The 19,574-nt window shown below is 39.3% G+C and overlaps 1 protein-coding gene across 1 annotated transcript in view; it reads right to left on the bottom strand.

The window, feature by feature from the left end:
• Nucleotides 1-19,574, bottom strand: part of LOC127652572 (4-aminobutyrate aminotransferase, mitochondrial-like) — a 47,967-nt gene that overhangs the window by 9,421 nt on the left and 18,972 nt on the right. The window contains exons 3-8 of the mRNA XM_052138778.1: nucleotides 15,953-16,050; nucleotides 14,299-14,328; nucleotides 10,943-11,060; nucleotides 7,569-7,618; nucleotides 6,280-6,360; nucleotides 4,348-4,440 (exon numbers count right to left, since the gene is read on the bottom strand). Of these exons, the coding sequence (XP_051994738.1) occupies nucleotides 4,348-4,440; nucleotides 6,280-6,360; nucleotides 7,569-7,618; nucleotides 10,943-11,060; nucleotides 14,299-14,328; nucleotides 15,953-16,050 (470 nt within the window). The remainder of the gene's footprint in view (nucleotides 1-4,347; nucleotides 4,441-6,279; nucleotides 6,361-7,568; nucleotides 7,619-10,942; nucleotides 11,061-14,298; nucleotides 14,329-15,952; nucleotides 16,051-19,574) is intronic.

Here is a 19,574-nt window from a genome sequence, read left to right as displayed (position 1 = left end):
GCTCAATCAGCAGCATTTGTGGCACAATATTGATTACCACAAATAATTTTGGCTTGTCCCTCTTTTTCTTAAAATCAAAAAAAGCAAAAACCTGGGTCCAGTGAGGCACTTACAATGAAAGTGAATGGGGCCAATCCATGAATGTAAAAATATTCCCATTTCAAAAGTATAGCCACAAGACATAAAAAATATATGCTAGCATGATTTTAAGTGTGATAAAATCACTTATTACAAGGTAGCCTGGAATATTCTATTCTGATTGCTCAATGGAGCCATCTAGTGGTCTGTTATTGCTCTGTAACAACCGCAGCTCCACGTATTAGACTGTTCATCTGGGTCCTTGCGAGCCATCTCTCCAGCTTCTTTGATTGCTGTGCAATCTCTTCAAGTAAGGTAATAAACTATTTAACTCAAAACAATGTTTCATGTCCTTTTATTTGTTTATTTGTCAAGTAGTCTTGTAAGAGCCTGGATAATAAGGAGTAAGACAGCCATTTTCGCAAAATAAACACCAAAAGAAAACTGATGCTACCCGGAGGTTGAGTTCAGCGATTTATTTTTACACAATTTCAATGCAAATCAAAGTGTCATGTCCATTAATTTGTTTATCTGGCATGAAGTCTTGTAATAGGCTGACTAATGAATCTGAATAATGAGTCATCACATAAAGAAACCACCAACAGGTCTCTGACGCAAACAGTAGGTTGATTAAGGCTGTTCAGCGATTTCTTTCTTCTCAAATGACAATTTCAACGCAAATCAATTTATGCACATGTATATTTATTTATTTGGTTAGTAGCCATGTAGTAAGCGGGATAATGAGCAGTCAGCTAGCTGTCATCAGAAAATACACCCCTTCAGGGTGATACAAGACCTCTCCACTTTACGTCAGGGTCCTGTTCACCCTGTCAGGGTTTATTGTGCGATAACAACTGGCTGACTGTACATTATCCCTTACTTAGTAACCTTTTCTGTATAAAGTTACTACCAATTTAAAAAATATGTTGCCATGATGATGTAATATCAACAAACCCTAAAATGAAGATTTAAACAGCACAAATAATAGACAAACTTCACATTTCGTCCTTTAAACCCCCCAAAATTGGTCCCATTCACTTCCATTGTTAGTTAGTTATTGATTTTATGCCATGCCAGTTTACAAGTAAATATATGTTAAAAGGTAGAGTAATTAAAACCTATATAATGTTTTTAAAATGCATTTTTGATAAGAACTCTCAAATTGATTCAGGGTTGACTGTTAAAAATCTTATCAAAAAGTATTTGCTGAGTAAAATTATTTCCTAAAAGAAATAAAACCTGCACAATCCAATAAACATATGCTTCAAAGATAATGGATTCTGGCATGTGGTGCATAATGGTGGATCTTCATATGATATTCAAATCTTGTGTGAGTCTGGAATGTCCTATTCAGCAGTGGGTGTAAATGATCTGATCCCAGCGATTACTGAGATTAAAGATTTGATTTTGCCCACTACAGGGCACCATTTCATGCAATCTGTTTGCAATGCATCGATCTTATTTTGCTTGCCATTTGTTGATGATGTAAGAGATTATGGAAGGTTTCAGATCTGAGGGTGGTATGGAGCATTTTTTAAGATCTGTAGAAAGAGCTTCTTTAGCAGCAGAGTCTGCTTGTTAATTTCCTAGGAATCCACAGTGGCCAGGTACCCAGCAAAAGTAAATGTTACAAATTCTGAGCCTCCAGAGTTGACAATTTGGTTAAAATCTTTACAAGGGCTTGATGGTCATTTTTGAGTGATGCAAGTGCTTGAAGACATGAGTTTGAATCTGTTCTTATAATAATAATTTTGTTTTTCTCCCCAATTTGGAATGTCCAATTGCCAATGTGCTCTAGGTCCTCGTGGTGGCGTTGTGACTCACCTCAATCTGGGTGGCAGAGGACGAATCTCAGTTGCCTCCGTGTCTCAAATCTTATCATGTGGCTTGTTGAGCACGTTACCACGGAGACATAGCACGTGTGGAGGCTTCATGCTATTGCTGAGCTACCCAGGCCCCCCTGAATCTGTTACTATTAAGAAATGTCTCTGTCTTGTGATCTTAATGTGATTCAGTGCTAGAATATTAGCATTGGCTTCTGCAGTAAAAATTCAACTCCTTATTCCGCTTTTTTGGTAATTGATCACAAATGCAGCCGACACATGATTTCCAGAATTCAATCCGTCTGTATATATAGGTGTATGTGATGAAATCATCTTTTTGATACCCAGTAGTTTTTGAAGGTATTCATTTGGATGGGTTTCAGATTTTTTGGTTCTTGTCCAGGATTATTATTATTTATTTATTTTTGATTGCAGGGCGGAATATTGCAGAAGTATGTCTGTTCCTGTATGCTTAAATCAACTTTTCTGTTTTCTAGATGTGAATTAATCCATAAGCCAAGAGGTTGAATATGCCTTGGTTTTCTCTCATACAGATATGAGCATTGGGGTGAGAAGATTGCATGATATGCTGAGTTTTCTTTGTTGGTCTCTACTTTTGTTGTGTATTGTAGGGCTAATTTGAGATGTCTGTGCTCTAGAGAAAGTTCATTAGCCTCTGCATATAGACTTTGAATTGATGATGTTCTGAAGGCCCCCAGTACCAGATGTATGCCTTGATGGTGATCTGTGTCCAAGAGTTGGTTATATGATCTCCTGGCTGAGCCATACACTATACTTCCATTGTCCAAACGTGATCTAATCAGCATTCTGTAAAGGTTTAGAAGAACTGAACTTTCTGCTCCACACTTAGTCGTTGCTAAAAACTTTAAAATATCCATTGCTTTAAAACATTTGCTTTTAAATATTTATGTGAGGGATAAAAGACAATTTATTGTCAAATGTTATTCCAAGGAATTTGGTCTCCTTGGTAACTTTGATAGGATTGCCATCCATAGCTCTGTGTCATGATGGAGAGAGCGTAACTGGCAAAAATGCATACAGACCATTTTACTCTTTGAGAACTTAATCCCGTTGGATATAGACCAGGCCTGGAGCCTAGTAATAATTGTCAGCTGGATTTTTCTTTCAATACTGTTCATAAATTTAGTTATTATGCTGTTAATATCCCCCATAATTATAAAGGGGGGAGGAAGCTGTTCAACAAATTTGTCCAGCAACCTTGGAGTCCAACAAGAGGCTGCACAGAGCCGCAGAAATCCTGCAGATTACACACCAGGAATATAGGGATGGTATACTACAGCACAAAGAACAAGAGATGTTCCAGCTACTCAACTGACCCTAAGCCAATGATAGCTGATGTTAACCTATCACACAGTGTCTTGACCAGCCGATTGATTGGATTGGGCCTTTCCAATCTCCCGTCAAGGTGAATCAGTTGCCAAAGCACAGTGTTGAGATGATGGAAGCTGCAGCAAACCACATTTCTCAGGAGTCAGGATCTCTTCCTCCAGTGACATGGGTCGCAACTCATGGCAAACAAGTTGCCCTCTTTTGTCGTATTTATGAGTAACAGGGGAATGCTAGGACTTTAACTACTCAGGATCCTTATGGAGAGGTAGACAGTGATAGTCTACGAAGATGGGAAAACTCAAGTACAGTAGAGAGAAAAAATCATTAAAAGTATATAAACAACTGTGACCATAGTATGGGAGGCTCAAAGATTATTCACTCTTGCCCAAGGAGTTGACCCTAGCACTACGTAGGGAAGGAGCGTGCTACTGTTCCTTTCATGAGCTACCACCACAATGTCGGGTCCCACGCCGTACCCGGCAATTCCATTGTAAATGCTTCACTGTAACCTCGATTTTTTTTTTTTTAAGAAAAGGATGGACAAGTCTAAATATTTGTATGTGGTAATTAACATTATGCCACAAATGCTATTGATTGAGCTTTACTTGTATTGAATCCAGAATGTTCCACTAATGTGCAGAAACAACTATGAGTAAAGCCATATTTTGATGTTGTGAAGTTTGGGATGGGACTATCTGTGTTTTGACCAATGGTAGATGGGGGAGTGTTTGGGAAACCTGTTTGAAAACAATCAGTATTTTTTAAATTCCCTTTGGTGATGCTAGTGGTGCAGACATAACATACTTCAGCTTTAAATAGATTTTATTTGTTGAAGACTCACACTTTCTCATGTATAAAAATGTCAGTCTTGATGTACAATACAGTCTTGTTGAAATTATCAAGTTTTCACCTTATCTACACTTTACTTTCAGAAACATTCCTTCACCCTTGGTCTTGTTATAATCAGAAAACAACCAATATTACACCTAAAGCCTTTATTATTGAGCTGTGGGTGAGTGGTCAAAACACAGAGCGGAGTTTGTGCGTAAGCTCAAATCAAAGAAAGTCCACTCACTCTATACCAGATAAACATGGCCTTGAAAGCATTCTCATTGGAGCAGGAGCCACAGGCCATGGTCTGTACACGGGTCATCCCACTGGGGGCAATCTGATGTTGAAGAAAGAGTCATTCACAGCACTCCACACTGGCACCACTACAATAAACATTAAGCCACTTCTGGCAAATACAAAAGGAGTACAGTTAGTTAACAGGGTCATCATGATATCTGCAACGGCATTATCAAGATAAAGAGAATCCAAAAGGGCTGTTTTATAACTACTGTACACACTTGGTTCTTCAAGTTAAAGGTTGCTATGGTCTCATTCTTGGGGCAGATCCAGACCAAGCGACTACACAATTTGCAGTCCATGCACAAAATGGCTCCTCTTATTTGCTACTTGAGAAATGTTTCAACAATATCCCCAATTATTTACAGATACAATTGTAATATATTGTTATAAATTCTTGTAGATGTTTTGGAGCATGAACACAAACAAATTCACTCAATGCTTTGCTCCAAAAGCTATGTTGCTGCTAATTTGGAAGGCTGTTCCAAAAGGAAGGCAATCTAATTATGCTGCCAAATCCTAAGGCAACATCACATGTATCCTTCTTGGAAAAGGCAATCCCATGTTTTGACCAGCACAGAGAAAAAACTCAATCCAATATGATGGATGAAACAAGAGAAATGTAGATTAAAAACTGACTAACAATACATTCAATGCTCAAATGTATTGCTAAAAATAATTTCAAATGATAAAAAAAAAAAAATACATTTTACCCAAATTTGAGTGCCATGTATTTTTTTACTTAGTAAAGTGTTGCGCCATTCCTCTCATTTTGCCAGTAATGAAATCAATTGAGCGGAACAGTCAGAGATTTCAGAAGTAAAAATGTTTCACTTTTCATGTCTGAATATTAAAAAAAAAATGTCAACACGCTATTGTCAACAATATATTGATTCAATAGTTATAATCAAAAACGTTATATCCATATTTTTAGATTTTTCCATCGTTTTTAATTTGATTACGCAATTCACAGTGCTTCATGGGATTGTAGTGTATTTAAGAAGGCAAGTACACAGTCTTGTAGAGTTTCATATGATCTTATGTTATGTTAAATGAGATGAAATGACAATTCAACAATGAAAACTTTTTCTATTGTCGACGTTGTCGATAACGGCAATTAATAAAACATTTTGACATTGGATTACAACCCTGTTTAAAATCCTCCTTAAACATAAACATAGAATCACCCATAAACGTTAGCTGTGATATTTGACTGTGGATCATGAGCAAGCAGAGGACAGACACTGAATTAATAATAATAATAATAATAATGATGATGAAGAAGATAGCCTGTGATCTACTTATTGCAGTTGGAAGTTAATGAATGGTCAGTGCCAATTTGTCTACATGCTAACTGCAATAAATGGCAGAATTAATCTTTGTAGTGTTTATGAATTTGAGGTATATCCTGCCATATTTTGTTTAATGTTAACCAAGACATAATTCAGTGTATCTGTCCTAAATGTATTTGCTTGATGAGAAAATAAACTATTTTCTGTAACAGATCAACTGAATTGGTTAAAAATGCAGAGTTGTTCTACATTTGAACATATTCTGTTTTCCCATTTATACGGTATATAATAATAGTTACATCACCCATAACAAATACGGATTGTATGCATACAGAAGGCATGATTAAAAGTCTTTGAGAAAATATTTCTTTTCTTTTGACTTTATTCACATATGCATTTTGAAGATAATCAAAAGTAACAAAAAGTAATCTGATTACATTAAATAAACTGGATTAAGTTATGGAATATTTTTTTACCAAGTAATCTGTATTTGTAATGGATTAAATTTAAAAAGTAACCCTCATAACCCTGCCTATGATGCTCATTAGGTTTTGTATCAGAGCTACAGTCTTCAATCAAGAACTCACCGACAGAAGGCTCTCGATCAGTTTGTCCGGAAAGTTCTCAGGTGGCAGAATTCCAAGCGCTGGCCGGTTGACAAATGCACTCTGTGTAAACATAAAAATTACAGCTGAGGCAAAAATGATCGTCTAAAGTACACAGAGTTCCTCGGAATTTCATTATTTCCTATAAATGTTTCAAATGTGTTACAAGAAGCTGGGAATTTTGAGATGCATGTTGAAATTGAGGTTTGGAGACATTTATTGCATTTTTACACTGCACGTTACGGTTCACGTCGACTTGACTGTACTTGCTTTACTTTTCTGAGCTTGCTTTTCCACTGCAGTTTAGTGCCGCCTCAACGTGGGTGGGATTATAGGCTGATAGTCATAGTTGCGCCTCAACTGCCGTGACATCATCTTAAATGCTTGTTCGTCGCTAATGAGAGGAATGTCTGCACCTCGTTTATTGACCATGACGTGGTTTTGCGCACAGCCATTTCTTTTTACAATTCGAAAGTCATGTGAACAAATGATACTGCTATCGCTGTTGCTAACTTTAAAACTAGCAGGTTCATGTCCCGTGTTGCAAATCCAGTGATGCTTGTAGAGACGATTCTCTCAAACCATCAGTGATCTGCAGGGTTTTTACATCACATTTAGTATCGGCTCGGCTCGCTTGGAACCTCGACCGAGGTGGTACTAAAAAAAGTACCAGGTACCATCCACAGTGGAAAACCCCCAAAAAGCTAGCAGAGTCAAGCTGTACCATGCAGTGGAAAAGCTCCATTAGAAGCACTGAAATATAAAAGCCATATGCTGTCTATTACACTACACCTTTAAAAATCTTGTCAAACTCATGCTGCTCGGCCTGACAGATCAATGCAACTCTAATTTCAATTCTACACTCTATAAATACACACACACACACACACACACACACACACACACACACACACACACACACACACACACACACACAGTTGTGTTTCCATGTTTTATGGGGACTTTCCATAGACTTAATGGTTTTTATACTGTACAAAATTTATATTCTATCCCCTAACCCTAAACCTAACCCACACAAAAAACTTTCTGCATTTTTACATTTTCAAAAAACATCATTTAGTATGATTTATAAGCTGTTTTCCTCATGGGGACCGACAAAATGTCCCCACTAGGTCAAAAATTTCGGGTTTTACTATCCTTATGGGGACATTTGGTCCCCATAAAGTGATAAATACACGCTCGCACACACACACACACACACACACACACACACACACACACAATGATTTCACAGTCTGATCAAGTCTTACCACATTGTTTGGATTGGTCACTACTTTCATTAAAGCAGGATGATTGTAACCTAGTAAGAAAAAGAAAACTTGCAGTATACCAAAAATCACTGTGACAATGTTAATTTAATATTTGGAGTGGGATATTTGCAGAAATGCAAGAAAACAGTGTAAACACAAACAAACATTTGCATTGACTTGTCACATTTTTCAATTGGAGCTGAAGGCTATAAACACATTTGCATACTGGTGAGTGTAGGCTGAGTAATATAGTCAGTCACATGCCAATATTGACAGCAGCAATTCACGAAACTAAAGCTTATTTTACAGCGCTAATGCACTTGGATTACATTGTGAATATGAAATGACGTGTATTTGGGCATTTTGATGCGTTTGATGGACAAAACCTTTCCAAACACATAGCGACACTTGGTTACACACAGAATGCCAATTCAAATAATAATTAAAAGGTGTAGTTCGTCAGGAGTTACATACATTGAAATGCTTCTTTAAATTTGGTGTTGAATACTTTGCCTTCCAAAGGTTAAAATCCTGTCAAATGCCGAGTTAACATGATGTTTTGCTGATTTAGACTGTTCCATCTTCACCTGGCTAATGACGAGTATCAGGACTGTGTGCAATTCACAACCCTCCCCCTCTCTTCCAAAAACACTTGAAGAGTCACTGAACGTATATTGTAGGTAGGCTGATTTAGAGTGAAAAATGAAAAAAAATAAAAAATATATATATATATATATATATATATATATATATATATATATATATATATATATATATATATATATATATATATATATATATTACAGTGTTCAATAAATTATGAACAATTTACTGTCGTTGCCTAACTGTCATTGCCCTTGCTGTAATCATGTAATCCATAAAAATAACTGTAGTCAGATTAAGAGTATTTTATAATGTAATTTAATCACATTACAAGTACTTGATTTTTTTGTATCTGATTATGTAATACAGATGACATGTAATCTATTACTACCAAACACTGTGTGTGTGTGTATATGTGTGTGTGTGTGTGTGATATATATATATAGGCCCTATATATATATATATATTAGTAGGGACGGGCGGTTTTTCCGATAAACTCGAATTTGCGTTTTAACACGCATTTAACATGCCATTTTTTAATGCAAAAACCAATTGTTGGATAGAGGGACAGAGTAGGGATCCGCCATTACATATTGTGTAAAAGTGCTGCATTTGAAGCCTGGTATTTGATAACATATTTATAGTTCTATAGAACTGTATTTACATACTTTGTTATAATGCTTACATTGCAAAGCCATTAAAATTATCAGTACTGATACATACATTAACTGAGCTCTTATTGTGTTTCTAATAAAGTGCCCAACATGGTCTTCTGTTGTTGTAGCCCAAACGTTTCAAAGTTCGATGGGTTATGCATTCTTAGATGCTATTCTGCTCACTACAATTGTACAGAGTGGTTATCCGAGTTACCGTAGCATTTCTGTTAGCTCGAACTAGTCTGGCCATTCTCAGGTGACCTCTCTTGATGTGAACATTAACTGAAGCTCCTGACCCGTATCAGAATGATTGGCTGATTATATAAATTGCATGAATAAGTAAGTGTACATGTGTTCCTAATAAAGTTCTCTGTGAATGTACAAACATACTGTATAATACCATATTTAAATTTTACTTGATACATTTGAATAATTATTGTAATTTAATGATAAGCTTCTGAACTTTAGCTTTGGTTGAAGTTAACATTAATTTTGTATTGTTGTTTAACACATTTTCACAAATAATTTTCAGAACAAACAATAATTGTCGGAACCCCTACATTACTCAAAGTAATCAACTACAAATTACTTGTCTAGAATTGTGACTAGATTACTGACTATACACTATGCTACACTACGAACCACACGTTTCCCCCTTACAATGGCTCGTTAGTGGTCGCACGGCCTTCAGATGACACAGAAACACAAACAGATTTAAATATTTACATTATTCTTCTTTTACATGTTTTCTACATAAAGAACATTATTTTAGAAATGTGTCACTAAATTAAAGTACTTAAAAGTAACGAACTTAACTGAAAGTCAGTAACTATAATTTGATTACAAAATTTTAAATGTAATGCATTTCACAAATTTTTTTGTACTCAAAAGTAATGAGATTACAGTAATTAATAACTTTGTAAAGCTTACACCCAACACTGTTTGCAGTCCACGGCCTTTTAACTCATAACATATATTCGATTGAGATTACAAGCTCAGAACATAAATATAATATTTTGCAATTCTGGTAAAATATGATTTATTTTACTGTGGGGCTGTAGGTATAGTACTGCAGGAAATCCTGGTGCACAACATATCAACCAAGAGATTCGGTTGATTGCATTGATTGCATTGCAGAGTGTGTGTGAGTGTGGCAAACTTGCTCCTCTTTCTGCTTCAATTGTCAAGAAAAACTATTCTGCAGCCCTTTGTGTGCATGTGTATGTCAATGTGAATGTAGTGGGTGAGTGGGGGTTGTAGAGTATGTTAAAACCACATACCATAATGCATTTTTGTCCAAATGATACAGGAGCAGCAAGTGAGAGGCAAATCAAAACTCATTACATGCGAGTCATCACCTAAAGGCATTTCTGAGAGCGGGAGACAGAGGCTTCACTCAATTTGTTGAGACTGATTAAATGTAAATAAGCGAACAGACTAAATGAACGACCATTCACTCATGTAGAGAGAGAAAAGATGATTCCACGGTCTGATATCTGTACAGGAGGTTCCTTTTTGAGTCCCTTTGTTCCTTTCACTCACATTTAATCATCCAAACCAACTCTCCCCTCATGCAAAGCCACAGGATGCTGTTCACAACACATGAAGACTTCACTGTGGCCAGTCTGTTGAGGCCACACATCACTGTATGGTGTATTCTAAGATCCTACCCTTCTCTAGTTTTGTAATTCTATATCAATATAGGAAAATACATATCTGAAATACATTCATGAAACACTTCCACTACAGAGAATGTAAAGAAGAGAAGCATATTTTAAAAGAATAGTTCACCTAAAAATGATTGCACACACCACTGTTTCTTGATTGTTTCAACTGAGGTTTGAAAATGCATCGATTTTGCTACGTTTACCCCTCTCATCCACGCTGGAACGGCAATTCGTCCACCAAAAATAGGAGGTTAAAATTTTCAGTGAACAATTACTTACATTTCAGTCCTTCCTTCAAACAAAGCTTTCACATAGCTTTAGGAGACTTTCAGTATAGTCATATGATCTACTTAAATCGTTTTTTGATTCTGTGTCAGTGTATTCACGCAACAGGTCTGCAGAGCGATGCATGTGATGTCACAGAAATCTGATGAATAACTGAGCTTACCAATGGGGATAGAGGAGATTTGTGTGTAAACATCCAGCATTCGATTGCCGTCTACGTCCACCAGGTAGTTCCCCCTGCTCTCCTCATAGTTACAGAAGAAATGAACAGCTCCAACATTCTGGAGAGAGAGAGGAGAGAGAGAGAGAGAGAGAGAGAGAGAGAGAGAGAGAGAGAGAGAGAGAGAGAGAGAGAGATGTTAAGTGGTGATTAAGGTGATTTGTGATTCAGGAAAAATGTGCCATTAGCACACATGGATTTTCAGGCAAAGCTTCAGCTTCACATTAATAAATGAACCCTCAAGCTCTGACACCCAGCTATAAGCATAGAAATATCATGTACACATAAAAAAAAACTAATACTGGTAACATCTCAGTTTCTTTGGAGGTTTTAACATCACATGTCTTTTGAAGATCAATGTTTTTAAGATTATGAAGCAATTATGTTCTAATAGTACTGCAGCTTTAAAGGGATAGTTTAACCAAAAATGAAAATTTAGGTGAGAACAGACCAAAAATGTAACTCCTTTTTCACAGTACATCATGCCTTTGCAATCAATCATGATTTCAATCTTGGTTACACTTCCTAGCGCATGACGAATACACAGAACGCTAGATGGCGCTATAGGAAGTGTAATCAAGCTTGAAATCATGATCACCAAGGAGACTGCGGTCAAGATGTACAGTGAAAAACGAGTTATATTTTGGTCTGTTCTCACCCAAACCCAACTGGATCGTTTCAGAAGACATTGATTGTCTGATGGATTACTTTAATGCTGATCGTATCCCCTTTTTGGAGGTCTGGTCACTTTTCGCTTGCATTGTTTGGACCTACAGAGCTGAGATATTCTTCTAAAAATCTTTGTTTGTGTTCAGCAGAAGAAAGTAAATCATACGCATTGGGGATGGCATGAGGGTGAGAAAATGATGAAAGAATGTTTTGGATGAACTATAAGTACAAAGCTGTTCAAACAGGATGCATCCATATGTTGTTCTAAATGGAGTGCAATGCAATGGAACAGAATGAGGAGGTCTTGAGATGTGTTTTTCAAAGCCTAAAAAGGAATAGTTCACCCAAAAATTTTAATTCTCAAAATAAAATGTACTCACCATCATATCTAACTCTAACCTCATACTGTATGAGTTTCTTTCTTCTGCAGAACATAAAATGAGAAATTTTGAAGAAATATCCATATCTCTCTTTTCAATACAATGGCAGTGGATAGTGACTTCACTTTAATGTTTTGAAAAGCCTGCAATAGACAATGTAACCATAGATTTGATTCAATTAACAATGGTGTTACTACAGTAATACGGTGTTAATACAGTAACCATTAATAATATAGTGGTTACTATGATTTTACTACAAATGACCATGGTGATACTATGGTTACTGTAGTAAAACAAAGGTTAATTTTGGTTAAGGAAAGTAAGGGACCGGTTTAGAGGTAGAGGTTGGTGTAGTGAATCTGCGGGACTCTAAATTAACACAATATACATGCTGCAGTGATGCCCCTATACTGTTAGCATTTAATTAGCTGTGCAAATAGTATCTGCCACTATTTGCACCAGGGTTGGGAGCAAATAATATTTGACACTATTTGCACCAGGGTGAAAATAGCATCTGCCTTTAAATTTTGCCTTCCGAAGACTTGGATTTGGTAAAAAGAGTCACTATCCACAAATTCTATTGAAAAGAGGGACACAGACATTCTTCAAAATTTATTTTTAAAACTTCACAGAATAATTCACAATAAAATACTTTAACTACACAATGTCTTGAAACTTTGTAAACCTTGAAAACAGACACTGAAAAACAAATATTTAAAAAGGGCAAACAGAATGCAATCAAGTAGAATGTGTCCTTTGTGATCAGCTACTGAAAAATGATGTACAGATATTTTCTGTAGACTTCGCTTCAAGTGACATTAAAGGGCACAAAGACAGCGAGGCAGCTCACTAGGTTTTGAAAAAGACCCTATGACTCATTTAGTTTGTTAAAATCTCTACTGTAAAATAGAATAATTAAAAGATGTTACAATGTAATCACTATAAAATGTTTGTAAGCAAACTTTTTCCCTCATGGCACTCTTTGAACCTGAAGCAGAAACTATTTTTAGACAGTCTGAAGAATAGATTGGGACTTGTCTTATGCCTTCTCTCATGTGGCGGAGACAGACAGTGGCCAAGCGTCACACGCACAGAAGCCGTAGTGAAGCGAATCTGTGATATCAGCTTGAATGATGCCTGTCAGCTTCGATCTAAGTGCAAAGCAGCCAGTGAATGACTGTGACCTCTTTCAAGACAGCAGACTCCAGACAGCAGATAAATTACTGCTTGAAATGCATTCATCACTCAATAAACTTAAGACATTCAGGCAGGCTGAAATATGGCTGGAAGGTTTACCAGAAGTGGCGATATTGATCTAGAGCAGACATACTGTAAACTTTCTGGTTTTAAAGACTACATTGGTGGACATTATTTCAAATAAATGTTTGTCTTCGTAATCAAAATGCAATGCCTTACTTTTAATGAGTTAGCGATTGCAACAATTTAATGATTACATCCGTAAAACATTTTTTTAGTGATCACAGTGTAACTCGTAAATTTTTTTACAGTTATACAATTGATAGTTTAACATAATAAAGGGTTATATTCTTCACTTTTGTAGAGTTTTATGTTTTTCTCTCATGAAGTTCAATTTTAATGTTAGTACACGTTTCTTGCACCACATTTTGTCAAAATTAAGTTTTTCCATATTTCACCCTCTTTCTGGCACTTAGAATTAAACAAGCCATTTTTCTACTGTACATTTCAGACTTCTCTATGTACACTAAATGTAAGTAATTGTTCACTGAAATTTTGTGTAAATTTTTTTTTACATCACAAAACTCTCTTGAACTGTGTCCTAACCAGACACAAAGTGAGACGGTTTCAGCAATTTATTTATACATCCACACTGAAAATAAAAATCATGAGCAATACAATCACAGACAAACATAACATGCTTGATATTTTATATGATACAGTGATTTTGGATCAATGAGATTTTGCTGCAACAGAAATCAAACAACCAACAAAATTACATTTTATTGCTTTGTGTTAACTCCTATATAGGAATTAGCTTTGACTGTTGATTTCTGAGTAAAATTGACTCATTATAATTTTAAAATCATTATGGAAACACAAAACAGCACTGGTTGCCAATTAACTGCCTGAGAAACAGTACAGCCTTTCAAGACCTTTGATTACATAGTATAATTATTGTAGTTATCTGTTCTCTGACTTTTTAGGTATAGTAAACAGAGCAATGCACAGGTGATAGAGAGGAGGCCAAAGTTAATTCTCTGTTTATCTTACTTGAATCTCTCCAAGTTGTCTTGTCAGCTCCTGTTAAATGAGAAAAACACATTTTATTAGTCATTCTGCTCGGGTTTCAAGACAATTCAAGGGAAGTTTATTTTAAAAGAACATTTAAAAACAACCATATATAAACAACTAATATATATATATTAGATTTATATATATATAAATCCTATCAATTAACAAAACATTAAAAGCAAGGGAAAAGAGATTAGTTTTGAGCAGATATTTAAAAACCGACAATGAGGAAGCAGCTCTAATTAACACAGGCAAACTGTCCCAAAGCTTAAGGCCTGCCACAGCAAATGCTCGGTCCCCTCTACGCAGCAACCTGGATCTAGGGACATATAGCAGCCAGCTATTACTTGGGAACATTTTTGATGAACATAACATGATCTGAGGGATCTGGAAGGATTGTGTGTGCATACTCCGTCTGCAAGATATTGTGGAGCTAAATTATTAAGGGTTTTCTACACAAATAATAACATTTTAAAATCAATACAATATCTGACTGGCAACCAATGCAGAGAGCACAGAATGGGGGTGATATGATCACGTTTATGGCTGCCTGTCAGAAGTCGAACATCCACATTTGAACCATTTGGAGACAAGAAATGGAAGAATGGGGCAAACCAACAAATAAAGTATTGCAGTAGTTGAGGCACAAGGAGATGAAAGCATGAATAACAATCTCAAAGCTCTTCATGCAAAGGAATGGTTTAGTTTTTGCTAATCGCCACAAGTGAAAGAAGCTCAATCTGACAACAGCATTCATTTGCTTATCGAACTTGAGGCTGCAATTGAAATAGACACCCAAATCCTTAATGCAGGAAGAAGTAGGAAGCAAGATTACTCAAATCGAGATTGTTCCAATTATTTTTCTCATCTGGTCCAAACAAAATAATTTCAGCTTTGTCTTCAAGTTTAGAAAGTTACGAATAAACCATCATTTTAATTAATGTAAACATGCTATAAGTTGTTTGAGAGCAGTATTGTCATCGTGCTTCAAGGGTATGTAGATTTGGGTGTCATGAGCATAGCAATGATATGACCCCATATAGAGCCCATGTGTAACATATATAGCGAGAATAAAATAAGATAAGCGCAAGAATCGAACCTTGGGGCAAGACACAAGGTAGATATGCCACAGAGGATGAGTGTTTGCCAATAGCAATAGAAAACATTCTATTTGACAGATAAGACTGTAGAACTGTACCCCTAATTCCAAGGAAAGGCTCTAAACGAGAAATAAGAATATTACATGATCCACAAAATCGAATGCAGAGCTGAGGTCTAAGAGAATCAAAACCATAGTGCTACCAAAGTCATTGGTCATTAAAATATAATTATATACTTTTAAGCGAGCAGACTCAGTACTATGCAGTTTAAAACCTGACTGAAAAATATCGAAATTTTATTTGTATTAAAAATACATATTTGTTCAGTCAAATACACTGTAATCTTGTACACAGAATATGTAAAGTCTGCCTGAAGTAATACCAATACCTGCCTAATACCAATAATGTAAAACATGAGGTTTGACAGTTTCAATCCTCTTTTAAAAAGAGGCCATTTCCCTCCTGATCTATGTGTATCAGAAAAAAAATCTGATGATAAATCTGATGGTAAGAGTAAAATACTGAAACTGAACCTGGGACTTTGGACCTGGGACGGGAGTCTTCATGGAAGGGGCGTCATTTTCAAACTCTGACACAGTCTTTGTGGCAGTTTTGCTGACATATCTACAACCTAATAAAACAAAACAGAATAAAAGCACATATATAGACAAGAAATGAACCATTTGACCTGTGAAAGACTTACATTTCTGCAGTTCTGCTAACAAAATACAGGCACCTCTAACAAGCCATGATATACAGTAACTTTAACATTCAACATTTTTCCTCCTTGCTTCAAGCATTTTATGAACAGGATATTCCTTGTACATTTTAAATAAGAGTAGTTCTCTTACGAGAGGTTCTCTCGTATTGCGTAAGCTAGCTTATGCTACGGGAAAGATTCATCTTTTCTGAGAAAAATTATCCTTAATTTTGTATCCATTGTCAATGCAGTGCGGCAGCTGCAGACCTTGAGCGGGCTAGCTAGCGAGCTCATTAGTTGCTCTGCGGCAACTGCTGCAGCCTATAGACGAGCTTGGGCGAACTCGCATCCAATGAGAGGCGTCCGCGCGCTCACTGCATCAAAGCCCGCCAAAAAGGGCGTGACTAGAGTGCATATAAGCGTAGTTTGTAGGCTGGAACCCTGATTTTCATCTCTTCAGCGAAGCTCTTCGCATCACTGACCTGGAAGCCGCGTCGCCGTTCGAGGGGCATCAAGCAAGCGTGGACAGCGCTCGAAGAAACCGGCCGTCTTCGCCACCTTCAGCAGTCCTGCTCTGCTGCCATCTCGGACGAAGAAGCGGAGGATAAGGGCTGTTCCATCATGGCTTCGGACAGCGAGGTGTGGTCAGGCTCACACGCCTCCTCCTCGGCCCAGGAATCCAGCAGGACCCGCGCCAGAGTCGAAGGGGAACTAACACGCCTCCTCACACAGGCCGTCGACCGCCTCGGGCTCGAGTGGTCACCGCCCCTTGAGCAGGCACCCAACAGACTTGACGGCTGCTTTCTACAGAGCCGCCGCCACGCAGCACCCGCTACCCGGGCCGCTCCCTTCCTGCCGGAACTCCACGCCGAGCATTCCAAATCATGGAACGCGCCTTTCTCGGCCAGGGTCCGATCCCACGTCTCCACCTCTCTTGCTTCGGTGGACGGCGCCACTGAGAAGGGCTACGCTTCCATCCCTCCGGTCGAGGATGCGGTAGCAGCACACCTTTGCCCGCCCTCCGCGAGATGGCGGTCTAAACCAGTGCTCCCGTCTAATGCCTGCAGAACAACTTCCGCCTGTGTTGGCCGCGCCTATTCCGCCGCCAGCCAAGCTGCATCTGCTCTGCACTCTATGGCCGTCCTACAGATCCTCCAAGCGGACCTTCTGCGGGAGTGGGATGAGGAAAGCAGGCATCCAGAGGCGGTTGCAGACATACGGAGTGCTACGGACCTCGCCCTCCGCGCTACCAAAGCTGCAGCCCAAGCTATAGGGAAGTGCATGGCCGCGCTGACTGTGACCGAGAGACATCTGTGGCTAACGCAACGCACCACTCTCTCCATCTGGTCTCTTCGGCTCCGCGGTGAGTGGTATCATTGACCGGTTTTCAGAGGTCCAAAAAGCCACACAAGCCATGAATCTCTTTCTGCCTCGTCGCGCTAGCTCCTCTGCAGGCCGCCCACGTGAGCCTCCTGCACGAGCCTCTTCACAGCGCCCAGCTCAACAAAGCCAGACTTCTCAGCGTCGATAGGGCGGCCGCCCTCGATCGCGCTCAGACAGCCGCCGCAGACCGCCGCCCCCCCGCGGGCCTCGGACTAGAATTGCGCTGAAACCTGAACAACCGAAGTCCTCCTAGCTTTGTTGACAAAACGACGGATCAGTCCCGCTGCGGCCGGACCACCGTCAAAGCTTCGCCCCCTGTCAGTCCCCTTCCTTCAGGCTACTACAGTGGTAGATTCAGCAGCCAACAAGCCGGTGTTAACGCCCGCTTGCCTGCGCTCAAACGCCGTTTTCACGGCGACCCAAATAAATCTGGTAAAGAGCAAGCATGCCATATGTGTAGAAAATGTGCCCACAACCCAGTGTTCACCTCTACACACAAGCATTACACATCCCGTGTCCATACCAGAGAGCAAACATGTCTTATGTGTAGAAAATGTGCCCACAATCCAGTGTTCACCCCTACACACAAGCATTACACATCCCGTGGCCCTATCACGGCACACTCACATAAAGCGGTTACGAACCGCTCGAGTGTTAGGGTTAATAAACGCACCCACGAATCCGTGCGCGCGCCCATTCTCTGGCCGCTCTGTCACACGACCAGCCTTATGTGTAGAAAATGTGCCCACAATCCAGTGTTCACCTCTACACACAAGCATTACACGTTCCGTGTCCCCATCAGAGCACACTCAAAAGCGGTTACTGAACCACTCGAGTGTTAGAGTCAATAAATGCGCTCACGAATACGTGCGCGCGCCCATTCTCTGCCCGCTCTGTCACACGGCCAGCAAACACTTCTCTGTATGTAAGTCCCGTGCCCGTGACTATGCTTGCGTATCACTTAACAGACGTGACTCTTTCCCCATTCACCTCAATCGGAAGTCACTCACAGAACAGCCTGTCCATGCTGTCTGCGAGCAGTCCAGCATAAGCACAGTAAGCGCGCTCACACATTCTGTTCAGCGCGCTGTGTGCGGCAATCAGAGCGATTTGGCCACTCACCCTCTAACATTACGCTTCAAAGCGTGGGAAGATATCCCAGGGATATCCGAATGGGTGTTAAGCACAATAAAACAGGGCTATTTACTACAGTTCGATCGCCGTCCTCCTCGCTTCAGAGCGCGGCTCGAAACTACTGTGAACACGGAAGCAGCGTGCATGCTTCGTTCAGAAATAGCAAACCTTCTGTGCAAAAGGGCCATAGAGAGAGTGCCGCCTCCCCTGAGCGAGTCGGGGTTTTGCAGCCGTTATTTTCTTGTCCCCAAGAAAGACGGCGGCCTCAGACCAATATTAGATCTCAGGGTTTTGAACAAAGCGCTTGCAAAAAGACCGTTCAAAATGCTTACAACCAGCAAACTCCTCGCGCATGTGCGCCAGGGGGACTGGTTTATTTCTCTCGATCTGAAAGATGCATACTTTCAGATTCAGATAAATCCCGTCACAGGCCATTCTTGAGATTCGCCTTCGACGGCCAGGTTTATCAATACACCGTCCTTCCATTCGGCCTGTCCTTAGCACCCCGTACTTTCACGAAGTGCATGGACGCGGCGCTCGCACCCCTGCGGAGTCAGGGTTTGCGAATTCTGAACTATTTGGACGATTGGCTGATTTTGGCACAATCACATACGGAGCTTCTGTCTCACAGTACAGTTCTCCTAAGTCATCTGAACAGTTTGGGCCTTGCAGTCAATTGGACCAAGAGCTCACTACAGCCCAGTCAGACAATTTCCTTCCTTGGAATAGAACTAGACTCAGTGGCAATGACGGCTCGCTTATCTACACAGCGCGCGCGCCGTGTGCAGCGACTAGCCGCGTCATTTCAGATGAACAGCCTCACACCTCTGAAGAAGTTTCAGAGAGTGCTAGGCTACATGGCCTCAGCCGCAGCAGTACTTCAACTGGGTTTACTGCGCATGCGCCCGCTTCAGCATTGGCTAAACACCCGCGCGTCT

This window comes from Xyrauchen texanus, chromosome 12, assembly GCF_025860055.1.
Source record: "Xyrauchen texanus isolate HMW12.3.18 chromosome 12, RBS_HiC_50CHRs, whole genome shotgun sequence".
Taxonomy (NCBI): Eukaryota; Metazoa; Chordata; class Actinopteri; order Cypriniformes; family Catostomidae; genus Xyrauchen; species Xyrauchen texanus.
The sequence above is the reverse complement of the archived record's forward strand: the minus strand, read 5'-3'. Positions and strand labels throughout refer to the sequence as shown.